Raw genomic sequence first — 25,017 nt, 5'->3', positions numbered from 1 at the left:
GTCCCCTCCCTCAGAGCAACTCTCGCCATGGTGCCAGCTGGCCCTGCTGCTAAAGCCTGGCAGAGTGACTGCTCAGGGTCTTCTTGGAGAGTACCGTGGTGGAAAGTGGGAGTTCAGGGGTAAGACACAAGTCTGAAACCCCTGTCTTCATCCACAGTCTGCTTCATCTCTCCGTAGCTGTGTGGCCCAAAGGGAATTGCTTACCCTCTCTGAGCCTCAGTTTCCTGATCTGTGAGTTGGGAACAATGATGATAACTCCTTAATAGGGAAGCTGTGAGGCTTGACAGCATTTGTGTAAGCACTCTTCTTAATGACGTCTTCTCCCTTATTGCTGAGGATACAAACGACCTCCTAAGACACATGACCTGGTAGACGCCCCCATCCTTGAATCCTCCCCTGCCCTTGTTCCCACGACCCGCGCTGTCCCGATTTCCCCTCTTAGCTCCTTTGCTAGCAGATCCTCCTTGGCCCAGACTTCCAGGATTAGGGGCCCTCAGTTCAGCCTCAGGCACTTTCCTCCAGCACGGGATGCTCCAGGTGGTCCCTTGATCCTGAGGTTTCAGGGACCATATCTGTACAGACAAGCTGGGAATGGGTTGGTTGTGGTGTGTGGAGTTGGTCTCCACACCAGAACTCTGGGGGAATCCATGGGTGAAAGTCCGGGGCAGAGACCCAGGCAGGAGTCTGGTGTGAAGTGGCCGTGGAAGCCGTGACTGGGTGTGAGGTCACCCAAGGGGAGAGTGGGAAGGTCTGCTGGGGTACAGGAGATGCAGACGAGTTCAAGGGGACAGAAGATGGTAAAGCCGTGTTCCAGAAGAAGTGGAAGAGAGAGGAGCTTTGGGAAGATGGGACTGACCAGCCGGGCTCAAGGAGATGCCCTTGGCTTTGGGGGTTCGGTGAAGCAGGAGGCCTTGCGGAGGAGGGTCCTGAGGGACTGCCTGTCGGGGACGGGGGGAGACGAGGGCAGAGGCAGAGGAGCCCAGGTCAGGGGCCGCAACCCAGTGGCCTCGATCTTCTGAGGCCCCAGAAAGCGGATTACCCTGCAAAGCCCCTCGAGCTGACTTTCCAAATCCCCAATAGTGCTTCCCTGTCACAGGGAGGGTTAACCCCACTTACATAAGGGCCCTGCACCACCCACTCTGTCCCCTTAACTCCGTGATCCTCCCAGAAGCTTCGCACTGTCCCCCTCCCCCTCAGGCTCTAAGGCTAGGCCAACCCCTGCCCCAGATGCACCCAGAGGTGAGCTCAGCTCTGCTGAGGATGCATGTCATACCCAGACCATGCTCTGGCCTGGGCATGGGGTAGGGTGGGGGCAGAGGAGCAGGAGAGGAAAGGCTATTTGCTGAGGACTGCTCTAGGATCTCAACAACCCTGAGATGCAATAATAATAATGACAGCCCCATCATTTATTGCTGTTCTTGTTTAGTCTTTAAGTCGTGTGCGACTCTTTGAGACTGCAAGGACTACAGATCATTAGACTCCTCTGTCCATGGGATTTGCCAGGCAAGAATACTGGAGTGGGTAGCCATTTCTTTCTCCAAGGAGGATGTCAGGGATTGCACCCGCATCTCCTGCATTGGCAGGATTCTTTACCGCTAGGCCACCATTGAAGCCCCCCATCAATTATTATGTTCCTACTAAGAACCAGGCCCCAGAACACTTGGAGAATCATCTTAATTAGCTTCCCCAGCTGCTCTACGAGGCAGGTACTCTTGTCACCCCTTTTTCCAGGAGACTGAAGCTCAGACAGGTTAAATCATTGCTCAGGGAGGCGTGGCTGGCTGTGAGAGAGCAGGGATTTGAACTTGGATCTGTCTTGGCTGTCTCCACCCTCGCTCCAGGGCCCACCCCCCACCTCAGAACCACCCCTGGGCTTGAGCTGGGAAGACTGAGTCTGGGGAAGCCGAGGGACCAGCCTGCCTGGGACTGTGAAGGCAAGTCAGAGTAGGCAGGTGCAGGGGCTGTGTCCCCCTCTCAGTCTTGCAGGAGACCCTCCACATTGGGCCCAGCACCCATTGCCTGCAGACTGGCCTCAGACCCTACATCTAACCCATTTCCACCTGTGATGGGAGTTGCCTCTGTAGGGGCATCCGGGGGCTGCTAGCCCTCCAAGGGTGCCCAGACCCTCAAATCCTGGGCCCTAAGCAGTCTCTTATCAAGGGATTAAGTGAGAAGCACTGGGGCAGAAAGCTGGACTTACCCAGGACCAGCAGTGAGCACCCATGTGTGGAGCCACACACACCTGTCCCCAGACCCACTTGTCCTGGGGTAGGTGGAGTCCACACCTCCCTTAACAATTCGAACAGCTCTGGAGCACAGAGCACAAGGAACTGGGCAGCCCAGGAGCTGGTGTGTGGGCAGCAGGACTGACCGGCTCCCAGGGGCACCTTGGTAATGCTGCAGGTGTGGCCGGTTGATCCCCTGTGGAGACAGTAAAGATTAAGAGGATCATAAGCTGCGTCCAGCACTGCCCTGGGAGAAATCTCCCCGAGCCAGAGCTGCTGCTGTGAGGGCAAGTTGGGGCAGCTCCTGAGTTTAGACAGAGGGGGCAGGAGGCAGGAGCACAGAGAGGAGAGACAAGAGGGAGAGAAACAGACAGAGGGAGAAGGAGAGATCGAAGAGAGACAGAGTTTCAGAGAGAGAGGCAGGGGCTGGGTCCAGCTCAGAAATCCTGAGGCTTCCCTTAGGCAGGCAGAGGCTGCCCTGGGACCTGCCAGGACAGGCCGACAGTGCCCATGAGCTCCAACATGGCTGCAGCAGTGCCGGTGGCCGTGTCCGCCTCCAGGAAGGAGTCTCCAGGCAGGTGGGGCCTGGGGGAGGAGCCGACAGGTATGGTTTTCCTTGAGGCAGATGTAGACCCTTGGGGAGAGGAGTGTGGGTCACATGTTTGCAGGGACCATGATAGGAGCCCGAGCAACTCAGGCCAAGCCCCCAGGGCTATAGGCAAGTTTAAGGAAACCTGCTAGGAAACCCAGAATCCTAGAAACATAGCTGATCAGATGGGAGAAGAAAGGAGAGAAGAGGGCCCTCAGAGGTTGGGAGCAGAGATCCCTAGTGGCGGTGTCCAGAAGGCTCTTGTGCAGGATGGAGCCTGAGCCCACCTGCAGAGAGGGACCGGGAAGTGGAACAGAGAGGGTCACTTGTTGAGAACTGGCCATTGGAGAAGCGGGGAGGGGGTGTGACAAGGGACACGTTTTCCAGCTGGGAGAGACACGGGTGTGTCTGCATGTGGGTGGGCAGGAGTGTGAGGGCGGTGAGGGAAGGAGGGTGGAGGGGTGCCTCAGGAGGTGGGGATGGCGTGTGACTGGCCCAGCACAGCCCCCACCCAGCCCGGGTTGCCCTTAGGCGTGGGCCCCTCGCTCCAGTGCCGCGTGTGCGGGGACAGCAGCAGCGGGAAGCACTACGGCATCTACGCCTGCAACGGCTGCAGCGGCTTCTTCAAGAGGAGCGTGAGGCGAAGGCTGATCTACAGGTGAGAGAGGGGCGCCCCGTCCCAGAGGAGTCCCGCCGGCCGCTGAGCGTTCCTGGGAGGGAGGGAGTGGAGGATGCTCAGGGGAGAAGGGGCCGCAGCCACTGTCTGAAACCCATGGCCCAGGGCCCGGGCAGGACCCTGACTCCCTGGGGCTCCCCTCCTCCCGCAGGTGCCAGGTGGGGGCAGGGATGTGCCCAGTGGACAAGGCCCACCGCAACCAGTGCCAGGCCTGCCGGCTGAAGAAGTGCTTGCAGGCGGGCATGAACCAGGACGGTGAGTCAAGAACCCCGTCCCGGAGAGGCGTGGCAGAAGAGACAGGGGTGCATGATCCGTGGGGTGTCCTGACCCTTCCCACCTCCCCAGCCGTGCAGAATGAGCGCCAGCCGCGGAGCACCGCCCAGGTCCGAATGGACAGCGTGGAGTCAGAAACGGAGCCCCGGCTGGAGCCCCTGGCAACACCCCCTGCCCTCGCAGGGCCCAGCTCTCGGGGGCCCACACCCGTGTCTGCAGCCAGAGCCCTGGGACCCCGGGCCCTCACGCCTCCGGGGCACCACCACTTCATGGCCAGCCTGATAACAGCCGAAACCTGCACTAAGCTGGAGCCCGAGGATGGTAAGTGGGCTGACGGCTGAGCTCCAGGTCCCACACCTAGGTCCCTGAAAAGCCACTTCTGCCTGCCTCGAAACAGGGGCTGAGGCGCAACCTCTCTTCCGACAGCCAATGAGAATATCGATGTCACCGGCAATGATCCCGAGTTCCCCTCGTCCCCATACTCCTCCTCCTCCCCCTGTGCCCTGGACAGCATCCACGAGACATCGGCTCGCCTGCTCTTCATGGCCGTCAAGTGGGCCAAGAACCTGCCGGTGTTCTCCAACCTGCCCTTCCGGGATCAGGTATACTCATCAGCGGGGATCGCAAGTCAGCCGGGCTGGGGGCGCACACCTCCTTGTGCAGGTGATGACTGGAGGGGCACGCAGCTTGCGGATGGTGAAGGCTGGAGACACCCGTGCCTCAGAGTCAGCGATGGTCATGGGCACGTATCTCTGAGATGCGGCAGTTGGGGTCATCACCTAGGGGACACTGATGGCCAGGGACGCACAGGGACCAGACATTAGAAGGCAGTGTCTATGCTCCTCTGGGTCTTCTTTCCTCCTAGACAAACCCTCTGGCCTTAGAGATGCTCTGTCTCTGCGTCACAGGGTGGTCTGCACACTGTGAACAGCATCAGTGGGCAAATCTGGGCTCCCTTGGAACACAAATGCCCCTGACTTCTGGGTTTGAGTTTCAGCCCAGCCTCTTCACTCCTCTGGGCTTCTCATGAGCAAGGCGACCTGTCAGGACATCCAGGAGGTGAGGCCCGCTGAGCGCGGCAGTCCTTAGCTGGTGGTTTGGATGAAGCAGCTCAGAAGCGACAGAGTCTGCTGAGTATGGCCAACTTGGGATGCTGGTGGGGAGTGTCCCTGAGCTGCCCAGCTTCTCACGGCTCCAGGATTTGCCTGTGCTCCACCTTTACCTTTCGATGGAGCCCAGAGAGTGTCATAGAGCTGAGGTATCTGGGCTGGATGGTGCCAAGTTCCAGAGCTCCAAGCCCCTGGCTGATGTGAAGCAGAGGTCAGAATGTTCTGGGTACCTGGGACCAGCCTGTCCTGTCCTAAGACAGCTGAGAACTTGGCAGAGGTTCCAGGCTGAGCCAGAGAAGCTGTGCATCAGCCATCACACTTGCCCTCACCCCCCTCCCTGGGCACAGGTGATCCTGCTGGAAGAGGCATGGAGTGAACTCTTTCTCCTTGGAGCCATCCAGTGGTCTCTGCCTCTGGACAATTGCCCACTGCTGGCCCTGCCCGAGGCCTCTGCTGGCGGCAGCTCCCAGGGCCGGCTAGTGCTGGCCAGTGCGGAGACTCGAATCCTGCAGGAAACCATCTCACGGTTCCGGGCACTGGCGGTGGACCCCACGGAGTTCGCCTGCATGAAGGCCCTGGTCCTCTTCAAACCAGGTCTTTGTCCGAGGCTTAGAAAAGAGTGGGTGGGGATGAAGGCAGGGAATTTTGGTGACTTCCTTCTGCCTCTCACTTTCCCTCCATCACCCCTCATAGACCTGAATGTGTGTAGACTTCCCTGCGAGGAGGAGGGGAGGGCTGCATGGCTCCTGGGCTGCTGGGCTCCCCACTCCTGAGGCCCTGGCTGATGGTGAGGCGGGTGGGGGGCCTGGGAAGGAAGCTCACAGCTGCTGCTTCTCTCCAGAAACACGGGGCCTGAAGGATCCTGAGCACGTGGAGGCCTTGCAGGACCAGTCTCAGGTGATGCTCAGCCAGCACAGCAAGGCCCATCACCCCAGCCAGCCTGTGAGGTGACCTGAGCACCTGCCTACCTGCCCATCTGTCCCTTCAGCTCTCTACCACCCTGCCCACCTTTTTGACACTGTCTTAGGGCTGCACTCATTAGATGGGACAGGGATCTCAGTGCAACCAGCACATGGCTGACACCTACTGTGTGCCAGGCAGAGCACCAGGCCCAGGAATAGGGGCCAAAAAGCATAAAGCAAGCTCACTGCTTCTAGGGGATGCCCAGCGCAGTGGCCACGCAGAAGTTGAGGACCAGCCTAGCTGGTACTGAGGGCCACATGCATATGAAGGAGACAGAGCCTCACTGGGAGGCAGGGCGCAAAGCACTGCTGAGAGGGATTTGTGGAGGCAGGGCTGGTGTTGAGGAAGGAGAGGGTGTACAAGGAGAGAAATTATCATTTACAAAGGGAGAGTATTAAGTGTTAGCCACTCGGTCATGTTCGACTCTTTCTGACCCCATGCACTGTAGCCCACCAGGCTTCTCTGTCCCTGACTTAAGTGGGTACCTAAGCACCCCACTCCAGTACTCTTGCCTGGAAAATCCCATGGACAGAGGAGCCTGGAAGGCTGCAGTCCATGGGGTTGCTGAGGGTCGGACACAACTGAGTGACTTCACTTTCACTTTTCACTTTGAGGCATTGGAGAAGGAAATGGTACCCACTCCAGTGTTCTTGCCTGGAGAATCCCAGGGACAGGGTAGCCTTGTGGGCTGTCGTCTATGGGGTCGCACAGAGTCAGACACGACTGAAGTGACTTAGCAGCAGCAGCAATCCCTTCTCCAGGGGATCTTCTCAACCCAGGGATCAAACCTTGGCCTCCTGCATTGCAGACAGACTCTTTACTGTCTAAGCCACCAGGGAAGCCCGTAAAGTGAGAGGGAGAGAGCAAATATACATATGTTCTTAGGTCGAGACCAACGTGGCTTGTGGGGATCTTAGTTCCCCAACCATGGATCAAACCCAGGCCCCATGAATGAAAGCACTGAGTCCTAGTCACTGGACCATCAGGGAATTCCCAGGAATTTATTTTCTTATTCAAATATATGTGGTATTAATGATCATGTAATTATAATAATTATATGATCGTTAATAATATAGTCACATACTATTAATGTAAGTAACTTCTTACTTTATAATCTTTACACTATTAAACAATATTTATTCACTATTTTCATCACACTCCTTAACTGAACACTGGAGGAAAGCCACAGTGGGTCCGGGGTAGGTGAATGGGGCCTTTCCTTGAAATTCCTCCTTACTTGCCCTGGGCACCTCTCATCTCTCCTCTCCATCCCCTCTGCCTCTCCTGGAATGGCGCTGTGCCCAAGACTCAGGCTCTGAAGCTGATAATCACACTGTTGGTGTCCTCTCTCCTGTCCAGGTTTGGGAAATTGCTCCTGCTCCTTCCGTCTTTGAGATTTATCACTTCTGAACGTGTTGAGCTCCTCTTTTTCCGCAAGACCATAGGGAATACTCCGATGGAGAAGCTCCTTTGTGACATGTTCAAAAACTAGTGGAAGTAGAAATAAAATGAGTGCAACCACTTTGTGAAACAATCTACTGAAGCTGAAAATCTGGGCTACCCTTTGATTCGGCAATTGCACTCATGGATATGTGTACCTGTCAGAAATGTCCACCAAAAGATTGTTTGAAGCAGCTTTTTTCATAGTAGCCCCAAACTGTACAGTGACAGTGGGATGGACTATAAATTGTGGTAAATACATATTCAGTCGTGTCTGTTTGCGACCTCATGAGCTGTAGCCCACCAGGCTCATCTGTCCATGGAATTCTCCAGGCAAGAATACTGGAGTGGGTAGCCATCCCCTTCTCCAGGGGATCTTCCCAACCCAGGGATTAATCCCGCATCTCCTGCATTGCAGGCAAACCCTTTACCATCTGTGCCACCAGGGAAACCTTATAAAACACCAATAAAAAGGAATGAACCATCAATATTGTATGACACCATGGATCTATTTCAGACACAAACAAAACCATCCAGGCACCAGTTCTGATTATATAAAGTTTAAGAACAGGCAAGACTAAGCAATGGTTGTAGACGTTAGAATAGAGGTTACCTTTGGGTAGGGGGTGGGGTTGACTGGGAAGGGGCCCAAGGTATGCTAAAAATGTTCTTCATTTTGATCAAGGTGGTAGTTTTGCAAACTTATTCACTCATTAAAAATTAATTACACCATGCACTTAAGATTTGTGCACTTTATTGTTAGACCTAAAAAAAAAAAAAAGTGAAAAAACAAAACCAGGAAAATAAATGTGGCCAAGGTTCTCCCTTTGAGGACACTGATGGTGTGAGCACAGGGTTGAGTTCCATCTGGTTGCCACTCCAAGTCAGCGTCCAGGTGCCATGAATTCAAACACAGTGAAAAGTCTCCTGGAGGATTCAACAACCCAGCTTCTCTCCAGATGGCATCCCAGCACCCCACAGCTTCTCCCCATCTTTCTTCCCCATCCTTCATCACCTTCCTGAAAATAAAGGTGAGCACCATGCAGCTCAACATAGCAGCCACAGGCACTCTTTGTGGAGGGGAATCTCCATCACTTCTTAATTCCTTATGGAAAGATGAAGTTCAGACAAACCTCTTCCTTTTCAAAGGCAGGTCCAGGAGACCTAGGAAAAAGTACTTTTTAAAATGTTAATATGTATGAGGCACTAGATACACCAAGACAGTGAAATGAGCACTGAATGTGTATTGTTATTTAACTCTCAGATTAATCTGGCAGAGGGATCAACTATCCCCATTTATAAGCGAAAATTAAGAGAGGACTGAAAACTTGGTGTGACTCTACTTAACTCTGGCACTGCCTTCTCCCCATGCCCCTAGACCCATGGAATCACATGAACAATTCTGTTCATTTTCTATCTCCAAAGAAGACATGTTTAAAGCCCAGAAGAAAAAAAAAGGCCTTGTGAGAAATCCTGGTGTTTCCCTGCCCTTTGGCCTCTGTACGCATTCTCCTCGTTTTTCAGAGATCGGCTGTCTTGATGCAGGAAGGATGGTTCAGGACACTCTGCTCTGGGAATGATGGCTAGACTGATGCCCAGAGAGGACAGAGTAGGGCAAACACTGCCCAGCTTAATCTCTTCCCACTTAAGCACTCAAACTACTTGAGACTCTTGAACTTCTAGAAGCATCTGACTTGCCTCAGTTATTTGGGTCATTTAATGTCAATCATGCCATGATACTAGCTAATTCCCTATCCAAAGTTTTATCCATAATGTTTAAAGGCCCCACATATAGAAAGTTTGAGTAAAGCCATATTAGCAAGAAGCATGGTTGAAGTATGACCAAACAGGCCTTGAACATTATTCTGCAGTCTTGCTTTTGGGAACACAAAGCTGCAAAGGCAGCCAGCTGAAGTTCACATGCTAGTATCTAGGATGTGTGAGCACACAAATTCTACACTGGGAGAGAGACTGGGCACTCCAGGAAGAAGTCTTGGAGACTTAGAGGAGGTCAGTTGAGTTCAGTTCACTCACTCCGTCATGTCCGACTCTTTGCAACCCCGTGAACTGCAGCACGCCAGGCTTCCCTGTCCATCACCAACTCCCGGAGCTTAATCAGACTCACATCCATCAAGTCGGTGATGCCACCCAACCATCTCATCCTGTCATCTCCTTCTCCTCCCGCCTTCAATCTTTCCCCGCATCAGGGTCTTTTCTAATGAGTCAGTTCTTCATATCAGGTGACCAAAGTATTGGAGTTTCAGCTTCAGCATCAGCCCTGCCGATGAATATTCAGGACTGATTTCCTTTAGGATGCACTGGTTGGATCTCCTTGAAGACTCTCAAGAGTCTTCTCCAATACCACAGTTCAAAAGCATCAATTTTTTGGTGCTCAGCTTTCTTTATAGTCCAACTCTCACATCCATACATGACTACTGGAAAAACCATGGCTTTGACTAGATGGACGTTTGTTGGCAAAGTAATGTCTCTGCTTTTTAATATGCTATCTAGGTTGGTCATAACTTTTCTTTCAAGGAGCAAGCGGATTTTAATTTCATGGCTGCAGTCACCATCTGCAGTGATTTTGAAGCCCAAAAGAATAAAGTCTGTCACTGTTTCCATTGTTACCCAATCTATTTGCCATAAAGTGGTGGCATCAGATGCCAAGATCTTAGTTTTCTTTTTTTTTTTCAGATGTGTATGTTTTATTATATTTTCAGATTTACCAATTCATATAAATTTTTTGGTGGTTTTTGCCATACATTCACATGAATCAGCCATGGGTGTACATATGTTCCCCATCCTGACCCTCCCTACCACCTCCCTACCCATCCCATCCCTCAGGGTCATCCCAGTGCACCAGACCTGAGCACCCTGCTTCATGCATTGAACCTGGACTGGTGATCTATTTCACATATGGTAATATACACGTTTCAATGCTACTCTCTCAAATCATCCCACCCTCGCCTCTGCCAGAGTCCAACAGTCTGTTCTTTACATCCATGTCTCTTTTGCTGTCTCGCATATAGGGTCATCGTTACTATCTTTCTAAATTCCATATGTATGCATTAATACACTGTATTGGTGTTTTTCTTTCTGATTTACTTCACTCTATATAATAAGCTCCAGTTTCATCCACCTCATTAGACCAGATTCAAATGCAATCTTTTTAATAGCTGAGTAATATTCCATTGTGTATATGTACCACAGCTTTCTTATCCATTCGTCTGCCGATGGACATCTAGGTTGCTTCCATGTCCTGGCTATTCTAAACAGGGTTGCAATGAACATTGGGGTACATGTATCTCTTTCAATTCTGGTTTCCTTGGTGTGTATGCCCAGCAGTGGGATTGCTGGGTCATATGGTAGTTCTATTTCCAGTTTTTTAAGGAATCTCCACACTTTTCTCCATAGTGTCTACATTAGTTTGCATTCCCACCAACAGTGTAAGAGGGTTCCCTTTTCTCCCCACCCTCTCCAGCATTTATTGTTTGTAGACTTTTAGATAGCAGCCATTCTGACTGGCATGACATGGTACTTCATTGCGGTTTTGATTTGCATTTCTTTGATAATGAGTGATGTTGAGCATCCATTCATGTGTTTGTTAGCCATCTATATGTCTTCTTTGGAGAAATGTCTATTTAGTTCTTTTTTGATAGGGTCACTTATTTTTCTGGAATTGAGCTGCAGGAGTTGCTTGTATATTTTTGAGATTAATTCTTTGTTAGTTGCTTCATTTGCTATTATTTTCTCCCATTCTGAAGGGTGTCTTTTCACCTTGCTTATAGTTTCCTTCATTGTGCAAAAGCTTTTAAGTTTATAGGTCCCATTTTTTTATTTTTGCTTTTACTTCCATTACTCCGGGAGGTGGTCATAGAGGATCCTGCTGTGATTTATGTCAGAGAGTGTTTTGCCTATGTTTTCCTCTAGGAGTTTTAGAGTTTCTGGTCTTACATTTAGATCTTTAATCCATTTTGAGTGTATTTTTGTGTATGGTGTTAGAAAGTGTTCTAGTTTCATTCTTTTACAAGTGGTTGACCAGTTTTCGCAGCACCACTTGTTAAAGAGATTGTCTTTTCTCCATTGTATATTCTTGCCTCCTTTGTCAAAGATAAGGTGTCCATAGGTATGTGGATTTATCTCTGGGCTTTCTATTTTGTTCCATTGATCTATGTTTCTGTTTTTGTGCCAGTACCAAACTGTCTTGATGACTATTGCTTTGTAGTATAGCCTAAAGTCAGGCAGCTTGATTCCTTCAGTTCCATTCTTCTTTCTCAAGATTGCTTTGGCTATTTGAGTGTTTTTGTAATTCCATACAAATTGTGAAATTATTTGTTCTAATTCTCTGAAAAATACCATTGGTAGCTTGACAGGGATTGCATTGAATCTATAGATTGCTTTGGTTAGTATACTCATTTTCACTATATTGATTCTTCTGATCCATGAACATGGTATCTTTCTCCATCTATTTGTGTCATCTTTGATTTCTTTCATCAGTGTTTTGTAGTTTTATATATATAGGTCTTTGTTTCTTTAGGTAGATTTATTCCTAAGTATTTTGTTCTTTTCATTGCAGTGGTGAACGGAATTGTTTCCTTAATTTCTCTGTTTTCTCATTGTTAGTGTATAGGAATGCAAGGGATTTCTCTGTGTTAATTTTATATCCTGCAACTTTACTGTATTCATTGATTAGCTCTAGTAATTTCCTGGTGGAGTCTTTAGGGTTTTCTATGTATAGGATCATGTCATCTGCAAACAGTGAGAGTTTTACTTCTTCTTTTCCAATCTGGATTCCTTTTATTTCTTTTTCTGCTGATTGCTGTGGCCAAAACTTCTAAAACTACATTGAACAGTAGTGGTAAGAGTGGGCATCCTTGTCTTGTTCCTGACTTTAGGGGAAATACTTTCAATTTTTCACCATTGAGGCTAATGTTTGCTGTGGGTTTATGATATATGGCTTTTTTCATGTTGAGGTATGATGTTCCTTCTATGCCTGCTTTCTGGAGGGTTTTTATCATAAATGGATATTGAATTTTGTCAAAGGCATTCTCTGCATCTATTGAGATAACCATATGGTTTTTATCTTTCAACTTGTTAATGAGGTGTATCACATTGATTGATTTGCAAATATTGAAGAACCCTTGCATCTCTGGGATAAAGCCCATTTGGTCTTTTTACTATGTTGTTAGATTCTGTTTGCTAGAATTTTGTTAAGGATTTTTGCATCTATGTTCATCAGTGATATTGGCCTGTAATTTCTTTTTTTGGTGGCATCTTTGTCTGGTTTTGGTATTAGGGTGATGGTGGCCTCATAGAATGAGTTTGGAAGTTTACCTTCCTCTGCAATCTTCCAGAAGAGTTTGAGTAGGATAGGTGTTAGCTCTTCTCTAAATTTTTGATAGAATTCAACTGTGAAGTCGTCTAGTCCTGGGCTTTTGTTTGCTGGAAGATTTCTGATTACAGTTTCGATTTCTGTGTTTGTGATGGGTCTGTTAAGATTTTCTATTTCTTCCTGGTTCAGTTTTGAAAAGTTATACTTTTCTAAGAATTTGTCCATTTCTTCCAAGTTGTCCATTTTATTGGCATATAGTTGCTGATAGTAGTCTCTTATGATCCTTTGTATTTCTGTGTTGTCTGTTGTGATTTCTCCATTTTCATTTCTAATTTTGTTGATTTGATTCTTCTCCCTTTGTTTCTTGATGATTCTGGCTAATGGTTTGTCTATTTTATTTATCTTCTTGAAGAACCAGCTTTTAGCTTTGTTGATTTTTGCTATGGTCTCTTTTGTTTCTTTTGCATTTATTTCTGCTCTAATTTTTGTGATTTCTCTCCGTCTATTAACCCTGGAGTTCTTAATTTCTTCCTTTTCTAGTTGCTTTAGGTGTAGAGTCAGGTTATTTATTTGATTCCTCTCCTGTTTCTTGAGGTAGGCTTGTACTGCTATGAACGTTCCCCTTAGCACTGCTTTTACTGAATACCATAGGTTTTGGGTTGTTGTGTTTTTATTTTCATTCGTTTCTATGCATATTTTGATTTCTTTTTTACTTTCTTCTGTGATTTGTTGGTTATTCAGAAGTGTGTTGCTTAACCTCCATATGTTTGTATTTTTAATAGTTTTTTTTTTCCTGTAGTCAACATCTAATCTTACTGCACTGTGATTAGAAAAGATGCTTGAGATTATTTCAATTTTTTTTAAAATTTACCAAGGCTAGATTTATGGCCCAGGGTGTATCTATCCTGGAGAAGTTTCCATGTGCACTTGAGAAAAAGGTGAAATTCATTGTTTTAGGGTGAAATATCCTATAGATATTAATTGTCTAATTGGTCCATTGTATCATTTAAAGTTTGTTTTTCCTTGCTAATTTTCTGTTTAGTTGATCTATTCATAGGCGTGAGTGGGGTATTAAAGTCTCCCACTATTATTGTGTTACTGTTAATTTCCCCTTTCATATTTGTTAGCATTTGCCTTATATATTACAGTGCTATGTTGGCTGCATATATACTTCTAATTGTTATATCTTCTTCTTGGATTGATCCTTTGATCATTATGTAGTGTCCTTCTTTGTCTTTTTGCAGTCTTTATTCAAAGTCTATTTTATCTGATATGATTATTGCCATTCATGCTTTCTTTTGGTCTCCATTTGCATGAAATATCTTTTTCCAGCCCTTCACTTTCAGTCTGTATGTGTCCCTCGGTTTGAGGTGGGTCTCTTGTAGACAGCATATATAGGGGTCTTTTTTTTTTTTTTTTTAAATCCATTCAGCCTTTGTCTTTTGGTTGGAGCATTCAACCCATTTACATTTAAGGTAATTATTGGTAAGTATGATCCCATTGCCATTTACTTTGTTGTTTGCGGTTCGAGTTTATAAACCTTTTCTGTGTTTCCTGTCTAGAGAAGATCCTTTAGCATTTGTTGACGAGCTGGTTTGGTGGTGCTGAATTCTCTGAGCTTTTGCTTGTCTGTAAAGCTTTTGATTTTTCCTTCATATTTGAATGAGATCCTTGCTGGGTACAGTAATCTGGGCTGTAGGTTTTTCTCTTCATCACTCTAAGTATGTCCTGCCATTCCCTTCTGGGCTGAAGAGTTTCTATTGAAAGATCAGCTGTTATCCTTATGGGAATCACCCTTGTGAATTATTTGTTGTTTTCCCCTTGCTGCTTTTAGTATTTGTTGTGTTTGATCTTCATTAATTTGATTAAAATGTGTTTGGTGTGTTTCACCTTGGGTTTATCCTGTTTGTGACTCTCTGGGTTTCTTGGACTTGGGTGGCTATTTCTTTCCCCATTTTAGGGAAGTTTTCAACTATTATCTTCTCAAGTATTTTCTCATGGTCTTTCTTTTTGTATTATTCTTCTGGGACTCCTATGATTCAAATGTTGGGGTGTTTAACATTGTCCCAGAGGTCTCTGAGGTTGTCCTCATTTCTCTTAATTCTTTTTTCCTCTGTGCTTCATTTATTTCCACCATTCTATCTTCCACCTCACTTATCCTATCTTCTGCCTCAGTTATTCTACTGTTGGTTCCCTCCAGGGTGCTTTTGATCTCAGTTATTGCATTATTCATTATTGACTCTTTTTTATTTCTTCTAGGTCCTTGTTAAACTTTTCTTGCATCTTCTCAACCCTTGCCTCCAGACTATTCATCTGTAACTCCATTTTGTTTTCAAGAGTTTGGATTATTTTTAGTATCATTATTCTGAATTCTTTTTCAGGTAGACTCCCTATCTCTTCCTCTTTTGTTTGGTTTGGTGGCCTTTTATCATGTTCCTTTACCTGCTGAATATTTCTCTGCCTTTTCATCTTGTTTAGGTTGCTGTGTTTGGGGTGGCCTTTCTGTATGCTGGAAGTTTGTGGTTCCTCTTTATTGTGGAGGTTCCTCCCTGTGGGTGGGGTTGGATGAGTAGCTTGTCAAGGTTTCCTGGTTAGGGAAGCTTGCATTGGTGTTCTGGTGAGCGGAGCTGGATCTCCTCTCTGGAGTGCAATGAAGTGTCCAGCAGTGAATTTTGAGGGGGTCTATGGGTTTGGTGTGACTTTTGTTCACCTGTATTTTTATGCTCAGGGTTATGTTCCTGCATTGTTGGAGAATTCGCTTGGTATGTCTTGCTCTGAAACTTGTTGGCTCTTGGGTGGAGCTTGGTTTCAGTGTAGGTACGGAGGCTTTTGGATGAGCTCTTGTCGATTAATGTTCCCTGGAGTCAGGAGTTTTCTGGTGTTCTCAAGTTTTGGATTTAAGCCTCCTGCCTCTGGCTTCCAGTCTTATTCTTACAGTAGCCTCAAGACTTCTCCATCCATACAGCACCAATGATAAAACATCTGTTAATGGTGAAAAGATTCTCCACAGTGGGGGACACCCAGAGAGGTTCACAGAGTTACATGGAGAAGAGAAGAGGGAGGAGGAAGATAGAGGTGACCAGGAGGAGAAGAGGGAGGATCAAAAGGGGAGAGTAATCTAGCCAGTAATCAATTCCCTATTTGATCTCCACAGTCTAGAACACTCAGAGAGGTTCACAGAGTTCCATAGAGAAGAGAAGAGGGAGGAAGGAGACAGAGGTGACCAGAAGAGGAGGAGGAGTCAAAAGGAAAGAGACCAATCTAGCCTGTGATCAGTTCCCTAAGTGTTCTCCACAGCCCAGAACACACAAAGAGATTCACAGAGTTAAGTAGAGAAGAGAAGGGGGAGGGAGGAGATAGAGGTGACCTGGAGGAGAAAAAGGAGAGTCAAAAGGGGAGAGAGCAATCAAGCCAGTAATCACACTCCTAAGTAAAAATGGATACTGAAGATTGGATTCTTAAAGGTACATAATTGATAACAAATACCAAAAAGCAAAGATTGAAAATCTAGAGTAGAGGTTGCTGCTGCTGCTAAGTTGCTTCAGTCGTGTCCGACTCTGTGCGACCCCATAGATGGCAGCCCACCAGGCTCCCCCGTCCCTGGGATTCTCCAGGCAAGAATACTGGAGTGGGTTGCCATAGACTCTCAAAAATATAATATTAAAAAAATAGCAAAAGTTATTTAAAAAATATGAAGTTTGCTTTAAAAATAGGGTCTTTTTTTTGCAAGGTAATAGTAGATTTTAAAAATGAAAATTAAAAGAGTAATAAAGAACTTTAAATTTTTTTAATTAAAAAATTTTAAAAATGATAATAGTAAAATATATCTAGTAATTTCTCTGGAGCTATTGAGGGCAGTGTGGATAGTCCCTTGATCCAGCTTATACTTTTCAAGGTCTATAGGTCTATATACTATAGGTCCCTTCCAATGTAGCCAATGCTATCCACAAGGTTTTAATCTGTTGCACCTGTCCCTCCCAAAGCGGTTCCCTCTTATTTGTTTATTTTGGCTTCCTCTGTTTGCAAGTCTCTTTAGCATCTAACTTCCACCCTGACACAAGGGGGCGAAGGTGGTCATTTATTTAGGCTCACTTGTTCAATTGTGCTGGAGGGAGGAATATTGCCAACAAATATCACTGGCATGTGTGGGGTGTGCTCACAGTGTCTGGGCCACACTGGGTTTGCCCCCACTCATGACGTGTGTGCTTTCCCGGTCTACACTGCTTAGGCTCCAGGTTGCTCTGCAGGGGAACTGTCTAAGGTGGGGCCTGGGTTGCGTGCACTTCCCAGGTCTAAGCTGCTCAGGCTCAGGTTCTTGGGTACTCCACAAAGGCACAGACTAGGTTGGGCCTACGTTTTGTGCCCTTCCTGAGCTTCCGAGCAGCTCAGGCGACCAAGCTCTTGGCGAGTGCACACTCCCCTTGTGGCCGGTGCGTCTTATCACCTCCCCTGTCCCAGCCACTCGGTTTCCTGGGTGCGCAGCAGAAGTGTCGTCTCAGGTGTGCTGTGTGTCTCCTCTGGGGAGCTGATCTCTGGTTGCAACCCTCCTGGTGGATGTCAACCGTCCAGGATCCCAGGAAGACTTGGTTAGCAGCTGGGAGCCTGTTCTCTGGAGCTGGGAGATGCCGTCTCTGGGGCCGACTTTGCCCCTTGCCTTTGGCTCTGGCTGTCACCCGCCTGCCTCCCTGCCTGTAGCGAGGGATGGGCCAGTCCGCTGTCAGCTAGCTCTCCTCTAGTATTCGCTCAGTCCTTTGTTCTGTGAGTGGCCAGGCAGTGGCTTAGGTTAGAGATTTTTACAGGAAAGTTCTTTCTCTCTCTGGCTACGCCATGGTTTGGGTTGCTATCTCATGTTAGCTCCCTCAGATTGCCCTCAGGGCAATTGCTTACCCTAAGCAATGCAGCCCACGCTTCCCTGTTCAGCCCTGGCTTGCTGGTGGTGGACACGAGCATTTGGGCTACTTCTCCACTGGGAGTTGCAGTTAGGCGTGTAATCTGTGGGTTTTGTTTTTTCCCCCTCCCGGTTATGTTGCCCTCTGAGATTCCAAAACTCCCCACAGACCCCCTGGTGAGAGGATTTCCTGGTGTTTGGAAACTTCTCTTTTATGACTCCCTCCCTGGGATGGGTCACCATTTCTGACTCTTTTGTCTCTTTTTATCTTTTATCTTTTGTCCTACCTCCTTTCTAAGACAATGGGCTGCCTTTCTGGGTGCCTGGTGTCCTCTGCCTTCAGAAGTTGTTTTGTGGTATTTGCCCAGAGTTCAAATGATCTTTCGATGAATTTGTGGGGGAGAAAGTGGTCTCCTTGTCCTATTCCTCCGCCATCTTAGGACCGCCCCCAATATTGGTTTTCTGAATGTTGACTTTTAAGCCAACTTTTTCACTCTCCTCTTTCACTTTCATCAAGAGGCTCTTTAGTTCTTTGCTTTCTGCCATGAGTGGTGATGTACATAAACTTAATTATCTGCAGCCAACCCAGCATCCACCCCCTCACCCCGCCCCATGGCCCTTCCTAAGGTCTTGTCTTCACTGCAGAGATGCCAGTAAGTACGTTTTTCAGGATCCCCTTCCCCTATGGTTTGCTAGTAGAAGACAGGCACTCACGTGAGATTTGTAAAGTAAATGAGAAGCCATTCATCTCTGGACACAGTCACAGCCAAATGTGTGGGAAGACAATTTCATAGCAACCTTCTTTAGAGTTGCAGGAGCTTCTAGGCAAACCCTTGAGAACTTCGGGTTCAGATCTGCTGGCTTTCTTGACTTTCAGTGGGGGCTTTCTCTGACCTGCTTCCCCACTTCTTCCAGTGTTTACATTAAGCCCCTAGTTCCTCTATCAAGTCCTTCCCATCTGAAATACACTGAGTGGCTTCTGTAATCCTAATACAATACAGTTCCCAGTTGATCCTAGGATTTACTCAACCTTTTGCTGTAAATTGGCCCTACTGAAACTCAGATGGGTAACAGCTCTACCCTAATGGATTTAGGGCCAGTGCTAGGGGAGGGAATACTATGAAAACTCTTTTCTGCCCTCGGTGCCAGAAACGTCTTTGATTATGAAGCACACAGAGGTAGACTCTGTGGGCCTATCTGGGCCTTTCTTTTCAACTGCAGTTTTCAGATTTGTGAGACACTCTGCTGCTGCTGCTGCTGCTGCTGCTGCTGCTGCGTCGCTTCAGTCGTGTCTGACTCTGTGTGACCCCATAGACGGCAGCCCACCAGGCTCCCCCATCCCTGGGATTCTTCAGGCAAGAATACTGGAGTGGGTTGCCATTTCCTTCTCCAATGCATGACAGTGAAAAGCAAAAGTGAAGTTGCTCAGTCGTGTCTGACTCTTAGTGACCCCATGGACTGCAGCCAACCAGGCTCCTCCATCCATGGGATTTTCCAGGCAAGAGTATTGGAGTGGGGTGCCATTGCCTTCTCCTGTAAGACACTCTATCCCTACCCTTAAGGGAGTATTTAGATGTAGGAAAGGCAGAGAAAGACTCACAAGTTGCCAAGAAGCAACCATTCAGATTAATAAAACCTGAAGTGGGACCCAGATATTGTGGATGACTAGTCTCCACCTGGTGGACACCACTGGTTTTCCTCACTAGGATGCAAGCTCCATAGGGTGCAAGGGCTTTGGTCACCAGCGTACCCCAACCAACTAGAGTGCTCAGTCAACACTTGTCAAATGAGGGATAAATGGCCCCACAGAACTGGGAAGTGACATGCTTGTTAGAGCCTGAGATGTCTCACAAGATCCAACAGATGTTACAGGTGTCTCATCAATGTTCACGGTTATGTCCCTGGCTCTAAAGACACTGTACTGTTATCCAACTTAGGAGAAAGAACAATTTTTTTAACAAGCAAAAGCTCTGATCTGTGTCTCCTTACAACTTTCTGCTCTTTCTTCATCATCAGAAAGGTTTGTTGTAGGTTTAGTTATCACATGGGGAACTTTCAAAAATGGCATTACTAGGTTTTATTTAGCCAACTGCTGCCACTGCTGCTAAGTCACTTCAGTCGTGTCTGACTCTTCGCGACCCCATGGACTGCAGCCTACCAGGCTCCTCCGTCCATGGGATTTTCCAGGCAAGAGTACTGGAGTGGGTTGCCATTGCCTTCTCCAATTTAGCCAATTGAGGAAACCTTAAACAATCCACTATTCTTATTGTGTTGTCATGTAGACAATGCAAACTGTAGATGTAAAACAATGTAAACAATGGAAAGGATGATCTCAGAATTTTTAAATGGAGTAAATTTGACATTAAGGAAAAACTGACCACAATTTTTTTTTTTTTTCAATTCCACTTCAGATTTGGTTTGGTATTTGAGAACCCTGATCACATTCAACTCTCTCATCCAAAATGTAAGTGTGGGCACCTTTTGTCAGGTGCTGAGGATCTGAGTCAGGAAGACAGGCTCCTTTCTTGCCTTGGGAGGCTAATGTCAGCTTTTTGATGTCACAAACACTGGGAGCTATTGAGAACACAAGACATCTAAGCCAGTTTAACGGGGAAGAGGGAATTTCCAAGTAGAAATGCCTTTTACACTATGACCTCAGAGTCAGTAGGAGTTACCCAGAGAAAACCTGGGGGAGGGACACACGTTCCAGACTGAAGGCAGATGACCTTGCCAAAGTCATGCAAGTGCAGGGGCAGAACAAAAAAGGACACACCAGGGCCCTCTACTAGCAGCTATGTCTTTTTGGTGAGGATCCTCAAGGTAGATTTTTCTTCCCAGCTAGGCGTCCCTTATGGAAAACTCACAACTTGAAATCTCACCTTCACTTGAGCTATATTAAGTTCCCAATAATTACCATCTCTGTACTTTATCAATTTAGGGCTCAGCCCTTTGCTTAAAAAAAATGAGCACTTTATCAAAAATCATAGCTGTTCCTTGGGTTCAGGCTGGACTGAGTTGGGGTGGGAGCCAAGATGGTCAGAAAACAAACCACACATATTGCTGCTTCTGGAAGCTTTGTTCTTTAATGAGCCATGGAGTGACCTGTCCATCAAACTGCTCTTGTGTAGCCATACAGTGCATATTTTGAGTGGCACAAACTGCACTTTATACAACTGATGGCCCCAGCCCCACCCCCTGCCAAAAAAAAGAAAAAAGGAAATCACAAAGTGCCTGTTGATTGCATCAGGAATGTAATCAGTTCTGTGGGTGAGACAAATCATTCTTTGTATAGAATTATTCTGTTAAACAGTAAAATGATACTATATTTCACAGGCTATGTCCTTTTACAATAGATAGTCTTTTATAAATTTACACTCAGTGTATTTATATAAATTACTTTAAATCCATTAATATAATACTTATCTATAGTCCACACCTTTCCCTTAGTAAATACAATTACTTGGTTCCAAAGGTGCAACTTTTACATGACCTAAGAGGGATGATAAATAGACATTCAGTATGGCTGGAAAGGTGATGGACCCCTTGGTGGGGCTTTTTTGACAACAGTTTCAACCAAGAGACCAACAAGACCTAATAGATCCACCTCCATCATTACTATTTTGCCCTTTACCACCAGATAAGATGTGGGAGCAGTTCCAGAGAAAAGTGGGTAACAGTATTTTAAGGGCATAGAAAGAAAAGTGAAAGTGTTAGTCACTCAGTCTTGTCTGACTTTTTGAGACCTCATGGACTGTAGCCTCTGTCCGTAGAATTCTCCAGGCAAGAATACTGGGGTGAGTTGCCATTCCCTTCTCCAGGGCATCTTCCCAACCCAGGGATTGAACCCAGGGTTCCCACATTGCAGGCAGATTCTTTACCATGTGATCCATCAGGGAAGCCCCGAGAAAGACTCCCACAAACACCAAGGAACCTACCAAGGGTAGCATGGTAGTGGGGGACAGTGCCAACTGTCATAGAATTATGGGGAGCTGTCCCACAACTGTGGGTAGACAAACATATCTGTCAGCACAGAATGATGCTGTGTGGGTCAACACAGAATGACCAAGAGGGGGAAAAATGAGAGAGGAGAATGAGGAAAGCCAGCTGGAGTGTTTCTTTCTAAAATTAAAACTCTCTGAGCTTTGAACACATCCTGAGAATATTTTCTCTCTTGTTCACCAAAGTGCTTGTGAAAGGTACACATTCCTTAGTTACAGTTTAAAAAAGAAAAATGTGGCCCACAGGCACTGAAGTGGGCCTGCAGAACCTTGCTGGAGCTCCTGTTTTCTGCGTGCTTCTGGGACCCTCCATCTTTGACAGTGAAAACAACCCTACTGTGATGGAAGACAGAAGTCTCCACTAACTCCCATGAGGAGGGAGGGCTCTTATATCCCACCCCTTGAATTCAGGCCCCTCTGCCTCCACAAGGCTCATATTGGGCTGTTACCTCCTCTGTGTTCACAGAAACCCAGAGTGGCGAAGTAATTAAAACAGCAGGAAGTACACAGTGCATTACAAAGGAAGCAAGTCACCTTCCTGGATCCTTTCTCTATTTACCTCATTTTGTGTATACACACTTTGACCCTACAATTAAACTTCTCTGCTTCCATTACATTTTCCATGATAAGGGACACGTTGGCTTTAATGGGGAGAATTAAAACTCTAGGCTGTATCTGGGGCTGGGAATGGGTGGTAAGAAGAGAATGCTCTGCATTTTAGAGTATGGGCTCCAAATGATGGGCTGCCTCTATGCTGCCCCATATGGGTTTCTTTGGAGGCATTTGAGATCAAAGAAAATGAGCAAAGGAGAAGCAAATAGAAAACACACATTTGACACATACAGATATTAAATATCTTAATTATAACCGATTGTTATGCAGCATCAGCTGTGGTAACATAACATGAACCACAGAGATGACCAGTTAAGATCAGAGGAGAGGAGAGACAGCACTTGGTTCTGACAGTTGTTAAGTGTTATGGCTTCATCTTTTTCAGGCCAACAATGCCCATTATTCTAGAGAACAGCAGCATGCTTTCCTTCAAAGGGAGGGTCCCGCCTTTGCTCTCCATTCTTAGCATTCCACGCAGCTCCCTTTCCCCACCCCTCCATTCTGACAGCTTTTTAAAAGACTAGAAATCCACAAATCTAGCAACTGAAAAACAAATATTTATTTAATGTTATCCAAATTCAGGTTTTAGGTCCCTGAGAAAAAATTATAAAGTCTCTTAACATCCATCACCTGGTTCCTATAAAGTGACCTATATGAGTAGTTTTTTTATTTTTTTTTAACTGCCAAAAACTTATTTTGCAAAACAACAGCAACAAAACAAAAACTCCACAAAGATTTAGAAGGGAGACCGTATGCCAAGATGTGTTTCCCAGGCCATTCCTCTAGGCCAAAGAAAACTACTCAACAGGGGTACTCGCTTTTTTTTTTGTATGGTATTTAACCAATGTCCTGGAACAAGTGGAAAGGAGTACTCAACATCGGCTGAAAACCACCTTCCCAAGAATAATGGGAGAGACTGCGCCTGGCACAGGGACTGGGGCACCCATGCAGACACAGCCATGATGAGGGGCTGGGTTCTGCTCTAGGAGATTATCTGAAATTCAGATTTTTAAAGACCTTATTTACCTTTGTTACTCCTCAAGGCAGCCTGAACAAGGTGACAGATGTTTGCAGGTTATAAAATCGAACATGTTTAGTTACTAACCATCATCATTCTGGAAATTGACAAAGACTCCTTTTCCCGAGGTCATTTCTGAACCCCACCAAGGAGAGGAAAGCCGCCTGCTACCTGGAGCTGCCACTTGGGATGCTATCTGTGTCTGGCCTCTGGGGCTCGACAGCAGCCACAGAGGCAGTGGCATGAGGTTCACTGTTGTGTAACAGGAGAGACTCTGCCTTATTAATGAAAGTCCTCAGGTTTCTATAACTTCATCTCAAAGAAGTATGAAAGGGAAGAATAACCAAAATTCAGGTTACAGATGGTAAAGGCTCTTTTTTAGAACAGTGCATGTGGTAGTTAGACAAGATGCATTTAGTAACTTTAAAAAAGAAACATTTTCACATACTTATCTCAAGAAAGGGTATCATGTTTCATTTCCCATATATTATAAATAGCAAAAACAGACTTCTAATCCCACAGACACTAAGAAGCTTAAAATGCTTTTATAACTCAGGTACATGGAGACACCCAGTGGTGAGAAAAATGGTTTGACTTTTCCCTCAACCCAGGGATGTCTGGCTCTCACCACCGCATCCAATGGCCCTTAATCTGTGGGAAGAAACTCTATGGGGAGGAAGGAAGCATAAAGTTAAAAAGAAATATGCACACTATACATATATATATTTACAGTAAACTTCAGTAACCAGAATATTAACAAAAATAGCTTCAAGTAGTCCTTGATTTTTTAAAAAATCTATTTAATACTGATGGTCTGAGGAAAAAAAGATAAAAGCTAGATGGGTCATATTAAAAACTTATCTTTTTTTCTTTTTTGGCAGCTTTCTGTAATGTTTATTCATGCAGTGCCATGTGAATGCTTGGGGAGAAGTGATTAAGTGGTCACATCATCTGTGTGAGCTCGTGGTGGAAATCCACCAGCAGATAAACAGGTTCATATATGGTCTTCAGTTTAATCTATACAAAGAGAAAGGCCTGGATAAATTAGAATGAAACCCTCCTGTTTAGGGATCACCATGTCTCTGGGACATTTAAAAAGTATTAGAGGAACCTGATTCTAGGATCAGGGGATATAAGAACAGTATGGCTATTGAAACTTCAGCCCATGCAATACATTTGGCAGGAACTAACCAGGAGTTAAACCAGCATTGATTATTATGACATCAAACATCGTTGAAAAACAAAACAGGTCTTCTCTTCTTCGTTGGATAACCACAGAGGTCTCAAACATGCTCTGATGGCTTGATGGAGACAACTGCTTTTTTTTTTTTACTTTCCCCAGAATATAACATGGAGTGTTTCTCAAAAATCTTAAAATAGAGGGCTCAGGCTTTTTGCTTACAAATCCTTGGAAGAAAATTATATTCTACACCAGCTCCTAACTATCCCAAAATAAACCCAAAGGATTTTGCTTTCACGGTTAAGAAAGGTTTATATGTTTTCTTCAAATGTTAGAAATCAGTGGGTCCCTCTAGCCCACAATGTCCCCCCAGTTCCACACTCACCTCTGGGAAGGGAAAAAGGGAAGGAGGAGAGGCAACTACAGAGACCTCCACAACTGACCCAAATCCCAAGGCCCTGGGCGCTCTGTTCAGCGAAATCTCTAGCTGGATACAGCAGCCAAGGCACAGCTGGTACCGTCCCTGGCAGGCTTCAAAGAAGACCTTCCGCTTCGGCAGGAGGCCCACCCGGGACTCAGCACACAAGGTCTTGGCTGCATGTTCGGGCAAGAGGCAGGACCACCATCAGGATGGATACTGTGGACCGGGTGATGAAGCCCCAAGATGAGATGTGTTTACCACTCTGTAGCCATAAGGGACACACATCTGCCAGT

The 25,017-nt window shown here is 46.4% G+C and overlaps 1 protein-coding gene across 1 annotated transcript; it reads left to right on the top strand.

Moving 5' to 3' along the window:
• The first annotated feature begins 2,735 nt into the window (after positions 1–2,735).
• NR2E3 (nuclear receptor subfamily 2 group E member 3) lies at positions 2,736–7,327 on the top strand. Its single transcript, XM_068966399.1, has 8 exons — positions 2,736–2,829; positions 3,346–3,472; positions 3,642–3,745; positions 3,836–4,084; positions 4,190–4,365; positions 5,220–5,466; positions 5,714–5,819; positions 7,195–7,327. The coding sequence occupies exons 1-8, from the start codon at positions 2,736–2,738 to the stop codon at positions 7,325–7,327; spliced, it is 1,236 nt and encodes a 411-aa protein (XP_068822500.1).
• The last annotated feature ends 17,690 nt before the right edge of the window (positions 7,328–25,017 follow it).

This window comes from Capricornis sumatraensis, chromosome 2, assembly GCF_032405125.1.
Source record: "Capricornis sumatraensis isolate serow.1 chromosome 2, serow.2, whole genome shotgun sequence".
Taxonomy (NCBI): Eukaryota; Metazoa; Chordata; class Mammalia; order Artiodactyla; family Bovidae; genus Capricornis; species Capricornis sumatraensis.
Note: the sequence above shows the minus strand (reverse complement) of the source record. Positions and strands in the feature narration are given on the sequence as shown.